The 15,368-nt window shown below is 36.3% G+C and overlaps 2 protein-coding genes across 2 annotated transcripts in view; both read left to right on the top strand.

Annotated features, from left to right (window-relative positions):
* The first annotated feature begins 592 nt into the window (after positions 1-592).
* On the top strand, positions 593-8,782 carry LOC113661078 (cilia- and flagella-associated protein 43-like). The gene is made up of 21 exons (XM_027175037.2): positions 593-768; positions 890-967; positions 1,439-1,564; positions 1,737-1,841; positions 2,006-2,122; positions 2,222-2,413; positions 2,574-2,780; positions 3,386-3,475; positions 4,455-4,535; positions 4,621-4,749; positions 5,001-5,120; positions 5,207-5,314; positions 5,544-5,630; positions 5,730-5,818; positions 6,016-6,223; positions 6,479-6,591; positions 6,842-7,001; positions 7,138-7,302; positions 7,925-8,005; positions 8,122-8,278; positions 8,431-8,782. Exons 1-21 carry the CDS (start codon positions 730-732, stop codon positions 8,598-8,600), a joined length of 2,622 nt encoding a protein of 873 aa, XP_027030838.1. The 5' UTR covers positions 593-729; the 3' UTR covers positions 8,601-8,782.
* A 3,817-nt stretch (positions 8,783-12,599) lies between these two features.
* col17a1b (collagen, type XVII, alpha 1b) overlaps positions 12,600-15,368 on the top strand; it is a 22,186-nt gene continuing 19,417 nt past the window's right edge. Inside the window, exons 1-4 of the mRNA XM_027175100.2 lie at positions 12,600-12,867; positions 14,491-14,551; positions 15,000-15,047; positions 15,227-15,337. Coding sequence (XP_027030901.1) covers positions 14,497-14,551; positions 15,000-15,047; positions 15,227-15,337 — 214 coding nt within the window. The 5' untranslated portion in view covers positions 12,600-12,867; positions 14,491-14,496. The remainder of the gene's footprint in view (positions 12,868-14,490; positions 14,552-14,999; positions 15,048-15,226; positions 15,338-15,368) is intronic.

Raw genomic sequence — 15,368 nt, 5'->3', positions numbered from 1 at the left:
TCCTGGGATGTAAAGCGTCCCACCACTCCACAGTCCAGGCAACCCAGTTTACCAAACACTCTATGCCCGTGAACCATCCAGATCTGCTCCTTTACCTAAATAAGCTATTCATCAAAAGCTAGACTAAACAAATGTGTTTTAGCCTGGACTTACTGTAAGCACTGAGACTGTCTGAAATGAATATGCACACAAGCGCCATCTAGAGGAAGTAATCATACATACAGAAAACATTGTGACTGAACAGTCCATGTGAGGTTTTCTTACTAATGCAGAGGCGAAATGACGGTCTAAATAAATCACCCACTCCAAAATTCGTTATATGGTTAAAAACACACAACATTTATTGATTCCAGTTTCTACGGTTTAGCAAAAAAAAAAGAAAAAAGAAAAAAGAAAATGAACACTTCCACCGAAAACCTTGAGTCCCAAAGCTACTTTTTTATGTTTTAAATCGATATTCTCCAATTTGTTACTGTTCCTTTCACTAATATTTGTACTGTAGCTTTGAATGCAATAAAAAGGCTTCACTGTTTACACACGTGCCAGCATAAAAGTATGACGTAATCACTAGAATTCGAATAGAATGTGGATAAGAAGCCAGAATATTTGCTTAGAAGGTTCTGAGAGAATATCCGAATAAAAGGCAATCTGAAATTTCCATCTCAAACATCCACAGGGTTTAGTAAGCAAAAACATACAATCGCAGATTTGGATTATACATTTAGTAACATGACTGAATGGGAAATGTCAGCACAAACACCAGGAGAGGTACAGAAATACAATGTTGTATTATCCAGCCAGTGAGCTATATATTATCTCTGTATTACACCCACTGCATTACACCCACTTGCCCTTCAACAGAATATCCAGAAGTCTGCTGTCTTTACAGGCTCTCAAAGAGGAGTGCCAGCAGTATGTTGAGACCATGGGGAGTCTTAAGAAGAGTGTAGAAGAACTTCAAGAGAAAGTAAGAAACAGCACATTATTCTGTACAGCTGTAATTTCCTAACTCATAATTGAGAGACACTTCCATTGCTATTTGAGGGAAATTCCATGCATATCTCATCAGTATGGTTGTGAGCAAATAAAGATGACTTAAATAAGATTCCATAGAGGACTATAATTAACTGTTCTGAATGATTTGAAAATGAGAGTGTAAAGGATAGTGTAATTTATCTTGCACTTTCATAAAGATTCAACCAGTTGTATTGTACTGTTCATGAAGATAGTCCAGTATTTCACTTAACCCCTTAGATCCATGTTAGCTGTTTAGACTTGTATTTCTGTATAGCAATGCAACAATGAGCCATACAATTACATGTTTTTTAGTTGTACAATTTTTACAGATTCCCTGAAAGTTGCTGCACTGTCATATGAGTAATATTTAATATTTAATGTTTATAAGAACAACTCATAACTCATGTTTTCTTGCTGCCAGTTTCAGGCTATAATGGAGGAGAATGAGAAGCTGCCAGAAATGGAGAAGCTGGAGCAGCTGGAGTTTAACCTGGATGTGGATGAGCAACAGAGACTCCAAGTGGTAGGAGAGCAGGAGGCCGCCAAGGTAAAAGAAGTATATCTTTATTTTATTTGTTTAAAGTGAAAGGTCATTTTAAACAGTGTGCCTAAATACTATCATGGATAAGAAATTTAAAAGGACATTTCTAATAACACATATTAATAGATTTTTTTGTATTGGAATTAGCAATCACTTTGTTGTGTATGAATTATATAAGGTGAGAAAGGAGATTGAGCTGAAGAACCTGGAAAAAAGTTATGTGCAGGATGTTCTGAAGAAAAAGTACTGGGACTCCATGAGTGTGAAAAGGAAGTCTATTAAGGTAAAAAAAATAATGATTTTTTTTTGTGTAACCTTCATTTATAAGTTTCCACATGAAAGCTAATAAACTGCATAGGTTTGGTTTTTGTTCTAAAAAATCTTTAGAAGTTTATTCCAGCCATCTTCCTTTCTGTATATGCTCTTATTAATTTTTGACCCCCTCAGGCCTTCCACTCAAGCTGTGAAGTGAATAACTTTCCCATGAAGGACCACACTGCAATGGAGCTAGAAGAGCTTAACAGGGTAGAGGCCATTCGTAAGATGGAAAAGGCTGACACTGTTGTATGTATACAACTACTTTAATATGCAGATTCTAAAGGCTGAAGAGAGTACAATGCAGAGGTTTCATCATACATGTCTTCTGTTATGTTCAACTTTCAGCAAGAGACTTTAGAGAACAGTACAGCACCATTGGAGAAAGAGGAAGTCAATGAGGAAAAAGGGTATGAGGTAGCGATGTCAGCTTTAATGGGTAGTTTGAGCACTCAGTATGGAGGTTCTAACCCTTACTTATACAACCAATTCAGTCTGTGTACAAAAGACCAAAAGATCAACCAGATCATCCTGATACAGGTGATGTCCTCATTGTATTTTGACTTTTAACTATAAGTAATTATAAAGAAACAAAATGCTAAAAATAAAGAATATAAAGTTTTTAAATGTAAAATTTGAAAAACCTAAATCTACATATTGTATATCAAATTATTGTATATTTGAATTATTTTAATTCTAGGATGTTATTTACAAAGTGAAAACAGCTTTTAACACAGAGTTTGAGGCTGTTTACAAGCAGAAGGAGCAAGAGATCCGCCGCATAAAAGACAAAAACAAGCACATTGCAGAGATTGTAAGTAAGCTGGACCTGCAGAAGACCCTCTGGGAGCCCATACTGTCCGACAATGAGAGAGCAGAGAGTGTTCTTACTGTCTCTGACTCTGAGGTAAGAACACCAGTAGTGTGGTCTTGCATATTGCTATATTATTGCAATTTTTCTAGATTTTTCAAAATCTTTACAATAGTTTTTAAACCACTGAAATGTGGACATGATTGTATCTACTCTTGTCGTAATATCCGTTTCACAATTTCAACGTAAAGACCCTCATGTGATATCATGTAATTTTTATTTCCCGTTGTCACTTATGACTTGCTCATTAGAAATCTAAATGTACATTGAGATTTCTATAAAGCTGCTTTGTGGCTTTTTTTTTTCATGGAATTCAGTTGAATGAATTTACATCTGCAGTGCAATTAAACTTTGTTATATATTTTAATATTTGAATCTATGATTGTATGGAGTCTAATGCAGTAATTGTCTATAAATAAGAGTATGTCATTTGTTTTCCAGAATTTTTAAGTGTGCATCAATAGCTGTCTGCCTTTGGCTCTTACCCTGAATATGCTATGCATGTTCACTTAATAGAGAGACAATTAAATAAATAAATCATCAAATCAATATGTTATTGCTAGTGTTGAGATTTTAAAGCTGTCTTGTTTTACGTCTCTGGACAGTTGAATCAGTGCCTGAGATTCTGTGTATGTTTCTAGATCAAGGTTGAGAAGTACCTGGCACCTGAGCAGAGGCAGAGAGAGGTGGAGCAGAGAAAGGAAGAGAAGCAGAGGCGGCTTCAAGAAAAGGTATAAAAAGTAACTGTTCTGCCAAGTGTCTACTCATTTCATACATTTTTATATTTCTTAGTGAACAGAAAATGATTGCATTTTCTGAATTCATTATGTCAGTTAAAATATTTAGTAGTATTTTATCTACACTATATGGCTAATGGTTTGCTAAGGTTATAATGGAAATGACTTTTTTAGAGCCCTAAAATGATTGGGATGACATGGAATATGCCCTAGTACTTCTAGCATGACACTGGTGCCTTCCAGGAACATTGATAGTTGAGTGTGAAGACGTGGACTACTGATCAGAAAGTCATAAATTCAAAATGAGGTCCCTGAGCAAGGCCCTTAACCCTCAATCGGTTCAGTTATAGACATGAGATGAATTTAGGTCGCTCTAGATAATGCATCTGTGAAATAACATACAGTGGTGTGAAAAAGTGTTGGCCCCCTTCCTGATTTATTTATTTATTTTTGCACGTTTGTCACACTTTAATGTTTAGATCATCAAACAAATTTAAATATTAGTCAAAGATAACACAAGTAAACACAACATGCTGTTTTTAAATTAAGGTTTTTATTATTAAGGGAAAACAAAATCCAAACCCACATGGCCCTGTGTGAAAAAGTGTTTGCCCCCTGTTAAAACATAACTGTGATTTATCACACCTGAGTTCAATTGATCTGAAACATTAAAGTGTGACAAACATGCAAAAAAAAAAAAAAAATCAGGAAGGGGGCTAACACTTTTTCACACCACTGTAAGTCTTTGGCTGAATGTGAAAATACACACAATCATGCACCTAAAATCAAGTGAAAAGCCTTGTCAGGAGAAGGTTAAAAGAACCTAAAGGTTATTTAGGAACTAAATATGGAATTGGTTGTCCAGCCAACATATATAAGTGTAATAGTCAAGTGTCAACAAACCTTTGGCCATATAGTGTATGTTTCTTCTCTTATGAAAATGATTTCTTGTGGCTCTCTATTTCCTGTATAGGAGGGCGATAGCAGAGAACGAGCTTTGGATGATATGATGAGTGGAATTCTTGAGGTCAAAAAAGAACACATTCTGAGAATGGTATTGTGGCAAATTTGAATTTAACACAAAACCATTAAAATGTGATTATTTTAGATACTTACTTATTTTTATACTTGACTTAAAGGAAGTTCCACCAGCACCAGAGTTTACAGTTAAGCCTGAGGACCAGTGGACAAAAGAGGAAAAAATAGCCTACAAAGAGCATGAAAGAAAAGTACAGAAGCTCAGGGAAGAACAGAATGCATATAAAGAGGTTTGATTTCCACTAAATTAGTCATATACAAAATATGTAATTGTATTGTGCTTAGTAATTGGATAAAAAGCTTTATGTGTTCCTCAGTGTATTTTTTGCATTAGAGGTTTATAGGTCCATTTCAGTTTCATTGTGAGACTCATGATCAGAAACGGCATAGTCATGTGCACTGTGCTATTATTTAATATTTTAAGTTTCAATACTATATTGGGATGTTATTAAATTTGAACATTTATCACATGTGGCTCCAGACCTTGGAGGCAGAAATGAAGGAACTGCAGACATCCATTAATCGTGCCACCCAGGCCTTTGATGATATCCTGTACAAGCTTTATGAAAGAAAATTTAACATAGAAATAGCTGTATACGAGGCAAGTAGATATAATTTTCCTTTGTTCAAAGCCACAGTATCTAAACCTAAAATACCAAGTTATGGATGATAATTTTTGTACCTCAGGAAGAACAAAGGATCACCAGTCTGTTCCATTCCATAATAATTGAGGAAAAGATGCTGAACAGAGAGGAAGAGCTGATCTACAGACTGAAGGAGGCACGAATTGTCAAGGTACACTTTGTTTGCTTCCATTTCTGTTGTCAGCTGTCCAGTTCATTTGGGTGTAGTGTGCCATGAACAAAAGAGTGAGAAGTGTGATGCACATAGCTCATTTTGCTACAGAGGATGAGACAAGTTGTGCATGAAGAAACTTGTGTGGCATGTTAATTATATTGGCTATGAGATTGTTTTTCATGTCCTGTAAAATACTTTCATGTATGACTCACGTTTCTTTTGGCAGAATCAAATTGGGAAAACTTTGAATGATCTCAGAGAGGATGTAGAGGCCTTTCGGGAGACATATGAGGTTGCAGTAGCAGAAGATAAAGTAAGAACATCACTGCCTCTATGCTAACCATAATACTGTATTATGATTCATCATGGTAATATATCAGACAACTTCTGACATCTTTTGTCATTTTGAAAGGTTCTTGACAGTGGATTTCACAAAGTCTTTTGTGATGTCCCAGGACACATTGTTGACCAGCTGTACAAGCTTTACAAGAAAAGACCGAGGTACTTTCAAAATTGGAGATCCTTCAACAGAAAAACTACCCATTTGCTCTTAATTAAGATAAAATTAGTTTTTAGAATAGAAAGCAACGGGAAATGTACAGTGCCACTCATGGTAGAAACTTCCATTATATTGCTTCAGATAATATTGCTTAGTCCTGACTCGTTTAGTTGAGACAAAAAAGATGTTTATTTCTCAGAACTCAAATTAGGAGGACAAAGACAACCAAGAAAGGTTTGTTAAAGGACTCTCCTGTGTTGAGTCAAGCAGCAGCTGAAGGACCCTCTCAGAGGGTGAAGACCTTGGAGGATTTAGATTTACCAGAGAACATGCCAGAGGGTCTTGACCCAGTCATGTGGGAGAGATTCTGCCTGGCCAGAAGAACCAAAGTGGAGAGTGAGCAGAAGGTGAGAAAATAATCTACATGAAGGCTACTGAGGTGCACAAGTTTGCTGAGAATTTCTTCCTTAACAAAATTCTTATTAAAGAAGTGGTCATCTAGTTTTAGAAATCTGCCATCAATTTGACTTCTCCATGACATTTTATTGTTCAATCTCAGAAAATTGCACAGTTAACTGATTATAATGGAAGATTACAGTAATATAAATCCTCCCACTCATAATAAAGCCAAATCAACATGTTCTGTATACTTTTTGTGTCAGGTGAAAAAGAAGGCACAGATTTTAGCAGAGAAGCAGACTTTTGTGCAGAAGACAATAGACAAGGAGGAGAAAGCACAAATGGAATTCAAGAACCTTGTTGATTATCTTAATTGGTAAGAAATTAATTTTTGTGATTTTTGTTAAAGATATTAACATCATGAGGAGAAACGTTTATACTGCATGTGTTAGGAACAAAGTTACAAAACATGACAACAACAAACAAGGACTTAAATATTTTTAATGTAACATTGTCAGGAAATATTTGATTATTTATTAATTTTTCATGTTGTAAATCACTTTGCAAAAACATACCATAGTATTTATACTTGAACTATTGTTTATTTAATGTTAAATTTCCTTCAGCCTACAAGAAGAGAGGTTGAGGTTCAGCAGCAACGTTATTACGCAGCTCCTGTTAAAACAGGGACATGTTGAGGTGGAGACTGGAGACTTTACTGCAGAATACTCAGACTCCTGGTTGCTTCACCGCAGTGTTGTGGAGGACTTGAACAACTCCATCAGGGTATTCAGTTTAACTACTCTTAACTTCCCTTCTCTTGCTACTTATGCATATTGCCATTTCATTTCTTGAGAATCAAAACAGAACCGTAGTATGATACAGGTTGCAAATGATGTGGAACATGGAACTTATCTTGCAGGCTTTAGGAAAACAGATGATTGCTAGCATGGTAGAGTTCAAAGACCTTCATAAAGGAATTATTCAGCAGGAATGGAACCATAAGAGGATGAGTATGCAGACTGAAGATCACAAAAACAATGCCAGTGATATTCAGATGCTGCATCTGTCTAAGGAAGTCCAAGAGGTAAATAGATGTGCTTATGGGCATGGAATGTTACAGAACTGTGTATTGTGTGAACATTCCTGGATAGAAAACGTCCTGGCCGGAGTAATGTATTTGTAAATCTTTTAACTGTGAAATACAAAAGTTCAACTCACACCCTTCCCTGAGGCATTTTTCATAAAGTTTAGTGTCAGGCCATTAACCACAAATATGCTATTACTTGAAATGAATCTACGGGTTGGAAAATAAGTGAGGAAGCACACAGCAGGATGTTGTCAGATAACGGTGTGGTGGGATGTGGACATACGTTCAAATCAAAATCAAATAAGTTTTTAGTTAGTTATTCTACTTTATCAACATATCAAAGTGAGGCAATTAATGACAATTATAGTTTTTATTAATTGATGAATAACAAGTCATACTTTTTCAGTTTATATTTGTATTCCGCATTACGGAAATCCTAGAAACAAGTTAGTTCCTGTCATCTCTTACATTATAAAAGCTATAAATAACCATCCCCACAACAGCATCTAGTTTTCATAGATTAATGGTTGTAGCTACAAGGTAGATATACCTAAAAATGACAACTAGTGTATTGTCTGAACATCTAGACACTTTATGACACTAATCATGTAATTTTAAGTACCTAACAGAAACCGACTATGACAAGAAATTGTCCAGGAATACATTTGCTTTGAGGAATACAAGAGCATTACAAGAGGAGGTAATAAACTCTTTCTAATATATGAATTTATGACATTATGAGATAATATATGAGATTAAGTTAATCCATAGATGTTCCGAATGCATGCATGAGTCAACTTCTGTTTTTTTGTCTAGATTCATACAAAGAATATGAAGAGCGATAAGAAGGTATTAGAAGAGCTGAACAGAAAGGTCAACATGCAGAAAGAGATTAATGCATCTTGGGATCTACAGTCCACAAACATTAAAGTGGTTGTTGCAGAAAGAGAAAACATCTATCTAAATGTCTCTGGTATCTGCATTTTTATTTTATTTTAATAGAACACCTAAAATATTAAAATAGGGCGTATCTTAGATTATAAAACCATTCTGTGTAAACCTATGCCTTTCTATGTGAACTTGATTCCTATGTAAGAGCTACTATTTTCTATTTTCTGTCTTCAGCAATGAATATGAATCCAGAGCATGGAGCTATGCAACACTATCAAAACATCCTGCAAAGAAAGAACCTTGTGGACTTGGACAAAGCACAGGATACAGACATAGGCATACTGAGCGCTGAGATGGAATACATGCGCATGAAGACATTTCCTTCTTCTCAAAAAAATCCATAAATAATAAAGAACAAATGATAAAGAACATTGAATACCAAATCCTGTTAGACACTATTAACAATCACATTTAAATCTATGTGAGGAAAGACATTTAAAAATTCAAACAAGAAATGAGCAAAATGTGTTACGATGTGAAAAAAAAGTATAAATATGAATTTAAAAAAATCTGTCAGTTTTCCCTGCTTTGTCTCTTCAGTTGCATTTGTAATCTTATACAGTATATCACAGAAGTGAGTACACCCCTCACATTTTGTAAATATTTTATTATATCTTTTCATGTGACAACACTGAAGAAATGACACTTTGCTACAATGTAAAGTGTACAACTTGTAAAACTGTAAATTTGCTGTCACCTCAAAATAACACAGCAATCATTTATGAAAATGGCCAAATTGGGCCCAATGTGTCAATATTTTATGTGACCACCATTATTTTCCAGCACTGCCTTAACTCTCTTGGGCATGGAGTTCACCAGAGCATCATGGGTTGCCACTGGAGTCCTCTTCCACTCCTCCATGTTGACACCACCTTCCGTTTGAGGATGCCCCACAGATGCTCAATAGGGTTTAGGTCTGGAGACATGCTTGGCCAGTCCATCACCTTTACTCTCAGCTTCTTTAGCAAGGCAGTGGGCTCCGAAGGGAGGGGATCATGCTCTGCTTCAGTATATCACAGTACATGTTGGCATTCATGGTTCCCTCAGTGAACTGTAGCTCCCCAGTGCCAGCAGCACTCACGCAGCACCAGACCGTGACACTCCCACCACCATGCTTGAATAGGCAATACACACTTGTCTGTGTACTCCTCACCTGGTTGCCGCCACCCATGCTTGACACCATCTGAACCAAATAATTTATCTTGGTCTCATCAGACCACAGGACATGGTTCAAGTAATCCATGTTCTTACAAACTTTGTGGGCTTTCTCGTGCATTATCTTTAGAAGAGGCTTCCTTCAGGGACGACAGCCATGCAGACTAATTTGATGCAGTGTGCGGCTTATGGTCTGAGCACTGACAGGCTAACCCCCCACCCCTTCAACGCTGCAGCATTGATACATCTATTTCCCAAACACAACCTCTGGCCACCTGCACTCAACTTCTTTAAACGACCATGGCAAAGCCTCTTCTGAGTGGAACCTGTCCTGTTAAACCACTGTATGGTCTTGGCCAATGGGCCGCAGCTCAGTTTTAGGGCCTTGGCAATCTTATAGCCTACAGAATGCCTCTTTATGTAGAGCAACAATTCTTTTTTCAGATCCATGCCATGAGGTGCCATGTTGAACTTCCAGTGACCAGTATGAGAGAGTGAGAGTGATAACACCAAATTTAACACCCCTGCTCCCCATTCATACCTGAGACCTTGTAACACTAATGAGTCACATGACACTAGGGAGAGAAAATGGCTAATTGGGCCCAATTTGGACATTTTCCATTAGGGGTGTACTCACTTTTGTGAGATAAAGTAAATCTACTTTGAGACATGCTGTTATAGTAATTGCCAGGGGTTGTGTGGGGTGCTGTGATGCCATACAGTTTTCTTTATTATTTAAAGCACAGTAACAACCCTACACAATCCCAATACTCCATTACTCATTTTAGTCTCATACCAGTTTACAGTCTTATGACAATATGACAATGAAGGGCTAAGACTAACAGGTAAAGAAACTTAAAGAAATTAGAACTAACATTTTAAATGATAATCTCAAAAGTACAGAGTCACCTAAAACTAGCCTAAGCTTTATTTTATGCACCTATATAGCCAAGAGACAGTGATTGAATTTAAATACAGTAGTAAACCATGGCACAGTTTTACCCTGCAATGTCTTAATGGTGAAGCTACAGTACTTCATTGGAAATTGTTCATTAAACTCTGTTCTTTTATGCTCACCATGCACACATGTCAGTAGAAATAGCAAAGGCCATGTTAAATTGTAAATATTAGGACCATTCTTGAAGCTCATCTGTTAATATTATACTGCTTTGGATCCGTCTACTTAAGGCACAAATAAGAGCAGGGATTAGCATTGCTACATGCCATGACTTGCGGATCAGATTTCTGTGCCTGCAGGTTCTATAGTGCTTATGGTTTCTGAAAAAGAAAGAGAGGTATTAGAGAAACGATTTTTACTGTTGCTTGATGTACTGTACAGACATTTGCCCCACATGGTTGTGTCTACAGATAAAAAGAAAACACACATATAATAAAATAAGAATATGGACTTATGCTGAAGATGTACAGTATATATTTTAACTAACTAGCGTAACATCAGAGTGACAGAACACTGTTCCTCTGGTTGTATTGTGAATGCACTCACTATGTTGCAGAGTGAAAGGAAAAATCTCTGGTGTCTGACTATAGAAGCTTACTGGTGTACACAGTAGCCTAGATACAATATTACCCCTAATGTTCATTGCATAATAGATGCTGGGTGTGTCTTTGACTGAATAAGCAGGACTTTGAAGTGGATAAAAAGGATTTTCAAGGATTGCAGTGGACACGAAAGGGAAAGTTTCCTCATAAACCTAGCAAGTAAAGTATATTAATTGATTACAAACCCCTCAAAGTGATTTGCATTGGCCTTTATATTAATTTATAAAGTCAGTTTTACTATATAAGCAGTTATGTTAGAAAGTTTTGTCAGGTTTTCTGCCAAGTTTCATGTGGAGACTTTGTCTTCTGCAAGTTTTCTGCTGTTCAAGCATTTACTTGCTCACAGGAGATTCCACTGATGTTAGTTGTACTTTTGTGAATCACTTTATGACTCAAATCAAATCTGGTCTCTCAATGCTTTCACATGTGATGAGGTGGAGCTTAGGCTCTTTTTGTGACTATGTCTAGTGGGTGCGGTTGGGCAGGTGTAGATGATGGCAAAGTGTATGACTACAGAGAAACAAAGCCTGCACTGCCTTGTTTACTATGTGTTTACCTGGTTGCCATTATAAATGTAATCGAAAAGCTGTTTTCAGATATGGTAATTAATACTGATACCATGATTATTTAAATATTCTTTTATACTGTGGCTAAATTCATTAAAGCCCCCTTACATATAAGATTAAACCAGGGCAGTTTTTGTTGCGGGAAGATAATCCTGTGTGTGATGTGGTCATGCACTTTTTTATCTTCTTGTTACCATGACAAAAAATACAAAAATGTTAATTTATTTACACATCACTATATTAACAAATACAGGCCTTTTAAAGTGTAGGTGAAGTGTCTGCCAATCGAGTGTACGTTTGTGTAAGTTGTTGCTAACGAAACAATAACCTATCTGAGCAAGCGCATTAATATATATCTGTGATTATAGCTGCCATTACACAGATCTGCTGTTAAAAAATAATCACCTTCTGACCAATCAATCTTGAGGCTTTAAGAGCACTGTAGTACAATCTATAATAAAATGTACATTAATGTTGAGACAAGCCAGTTCCGATACATATTTTCACATTACATCTTAGTGCCTTTAGGCAAAACGGGATGCATGCAGCTGAAATCTGTTCTCTAATCTGTGGAAGCATATCAGCCAAACCTGAGGGTATAGAATGAATTCACCTTAAATTACCCCACTTGTCTTTTTTTCTTTCTTTTTTTGAGACCTACCTTTTTCTAAGTGGACTAGGAGAGTAAATATAAACACTGATCATTAGAAACTCAACCTATGAGAAACTCAACCAAAGTTTCAGTGTGTACAGTGTAAACTTATTTATATTGCACATATAATTAATATTGTATAGATATATAGAAAAAAAAAGCAAAGAAACAAATTATGGTAGAAAATGACTATAATCATCAGACCAATTAATTAGCTTGAAAAAATATTTTGCTTCACTTAACCTGTCTATCCAGACTACTTACTATATAAAATTACTATATGGATCTCACCAAAGGAAAGTCCTGAGACATATAATATATTCAGCTCCACCTCTTTCAACTGAACATGCCCAGAGGCAGTGTTTCATATGATTATGAAGGCTGAAATTGCAGCTCCCCGGGGTATTGTTTGCCAGCCTGTGTGTGTGCCTGCCAAACACCTGGGAGTGGTTCAGGGTAAAACCCAGCCCAGGACGCTTGCAGAGGCTTGTTAGAGAAAGTGGGAAGAAGTTTAAAAAAAGTTCTGGATGGAACAAAGATAAATACTTGATATCTGTGTGGCAGGAGTGAACTTCACACAAAACCCTACCACCAACTCCTATCTGGTCTTCTCAAGGAACATTTTACATTTATTTGTGCAAAATCAAAACTTTCTCCTGAGTTTCACTTGGACTTCAGGTAAAGTACTGCATGTTTGATTACTTCAGTTTACATTATTAAAACAAAAATCTTAAACGAAATGGTAAACTGTATTTGTTCATAAAGTCTGTGGTTATATTTTGTGATTTAACATTTTGTTAACATCAAATAAGATTTCCAACATTTTGTGACTGTTTACCTTTTACAGAAAACAATGGTTAGTGAAAACAACTTTGCCACCATCTCTAGAATTGTAGATTTATTTAACTAGAAGGCAGTTTACACTAGCCTTCTAGTTGTTTTCATGCATCTCTGCCTGGATAATTTTACAGTGTAGGTTCAGAAAGAAAACAAAGAGTATACAAAACTGAAATTCCCCATTTAATATTGTGACATAGTGATTTTATTATGGAAATTTTGCATTTTGGAGTTTCCATGTACATTTAAATTCATGTGAGAAGAAAAGGCAGATGGTACGGTGGGTGTGGTGAGAAAAATGTAAACTCACTACTTTCAAAAGTCTTTTGTTTTCTTTCAAGCTATTGTGCACATGAAATAACAGGTTTCTAAAAATGTCTTCTACTCTATCTCTGGGTATGATTAAGGCTGTTTAAAAACAATAATGTTGTATAAATATAAGAATATGTAAAAAAGTATTTGTATTCTTGTTAAAACTTAAATGAATCATGGAAGCATCTTAAGTTTATTCTCAATAATTCAGGCCCATATTGCACACTTACCTCTTGTTCTGGCAGATTTCAATTTCTCTATATGAAAACTGAGATCCATAAACATGCTGGTCTTATTTTTATATAATTAAAATAGATTAGTTGTGTATGGGTGATCTTCTTGATGAGCACAGTATGAGTTAGTCTCTACAGTAAGCAGCCATCTTATTTCTGCTCTTCAACTTCAATTTATCATCAGATTTTCTGTCAAAGTAAATGCTAATTAATGACAAGTACGTGCTGCCGTAGATTTACAACATTATACACGCACCCATTAGACACGTTTATGTAAATAATTAGAAAAAGAATTACAGAGTGCAGTTGGTCTTTAGGAATTGGGTATTTTAATGTATAAGATGCATAAGAAAAAGAAGTATTTTTGTCATGCATTTAAAACACAGTGTCTTAGTAGTTTGACCGTTTGGGTTATGCCTCGAAGGTTAGGGGTTCAATTCCTGCCTTTGCCCTGTGTGAGTGGAGTTTCTATTTCTTCCCTGTCCTTTGTGGGTGTATTCTGGTTTATTTACCCTCTCAAAAGACATGCATTGTAGACTAATTGGCATCGCTGACTCCAGGTCACCCCCATCTCTGAGTCCTCTGTGACACCCCACAACCCTGTGTTGGACAAACTCTACATCAAATGGATGAATTTGATGGGTAGAATGTAAACCCAGGATGTGGTAGCCTAGTGGTTAAGGACTACTGTTGGACTACTGATTGAAAGGTCATGGGTTTGAATACCAGGTCCACCAAGCTGCCACTGCTGGGCCCCTGAGAAAGGCTCTTAACCCACAATTGCTCAGTTGTGTAAAAAATTTAAGTCACTCTGGATAAGGATGTCTGCTAAATGTAAACCTTGAATTTTCTTCCCCAGCCTCTATGATATTTAAATATGGACAATTGTCTTACATATTTTTTTATTTATTCTCATTAGCATGGAATGGATTTCTTAACAAGGCAAACAGAAGATTCACGAGGAAGTCCAGGAGACAGAGGTAAGGAAGGTCAACTTAAAGGGTACAAAATCAACAAAATCAATTAAACAACAACTTTAGACCTGCTGTACTATATGTAGTGTGGGCTACAATTATATATATATATATATATATATATATATATATATATATATATATATATATATATATACCGACTGTAACCGACGGTGGGTTTAATAAAGGAAATGATGGACTGGGTTTAATACAGTAAATGTCAGGTTTCTCCTTTTATTCACTCCTTGAGGACGCTGCAGTCTTCTTGTTTGGTTGTGTGTATATCGGTTTGCCCTCTTGTGGCGGTGTAGTGGCACTGCACTAAATTCATTATAAACAAAGCCACTGCTCATTTAAAATTGAAGCTTTAATCCTAATGTGTTCTGTGTCTTATTGAAATGAAATAAAACTAAAGCCAGAAAGCACTTATTTAAACTGTTCTGCCTGCCTACAGTTATAACTGAAACCATATCAACAACCAGACTCACATCATTACCACCAAGTAAGTGACACGATTTATTGCTAGTTTAACGTGACACAGAAAAAAAAGCGTGTGGTGGGACAGTGTATATTAATAATGTGTGTGTGTGTGTGTGTTTGTGTGTGTGTGTGTGTGTGTGTGTGTGTGTGTGTGTGTGTGTGTGTGTGTGTGTGTGTGTGTGTGTGTGTTCTCTCCTTTAGAGGGCTTCAGTGGATCTAGCAGTAAGAGTATGAGTAACAGCTCTTGGGGAAGCAGCTTTGAGAAGAATATTCTAAACCACAATAGTAGCACCAATTCCTACTTGCCTTCCTGTAAGCCATTCCATCAGTCTTCCCCAGGTTT

The sequence above is a fragment of the Tachysurus fulvidraco genome, chromosome 4 (genome assembly GCF_022655615.1).
Source record: "Tachysurus fulvidraco isolate hzauxx_2018 chromosome 4, HZAU_PFXX_2.0, whole genome shotgun sequence".
NCBI lineage: Eukaryota > Metazoa > Chordata > Actinopteri > Siluriformes > Bagridae > Tachysurus > Tachysurus fulvidraco.
Note: the sequence above shows the minus strand (reverse complement) of the source record. Positions and strands in the feature narration are given on the sequence as shown.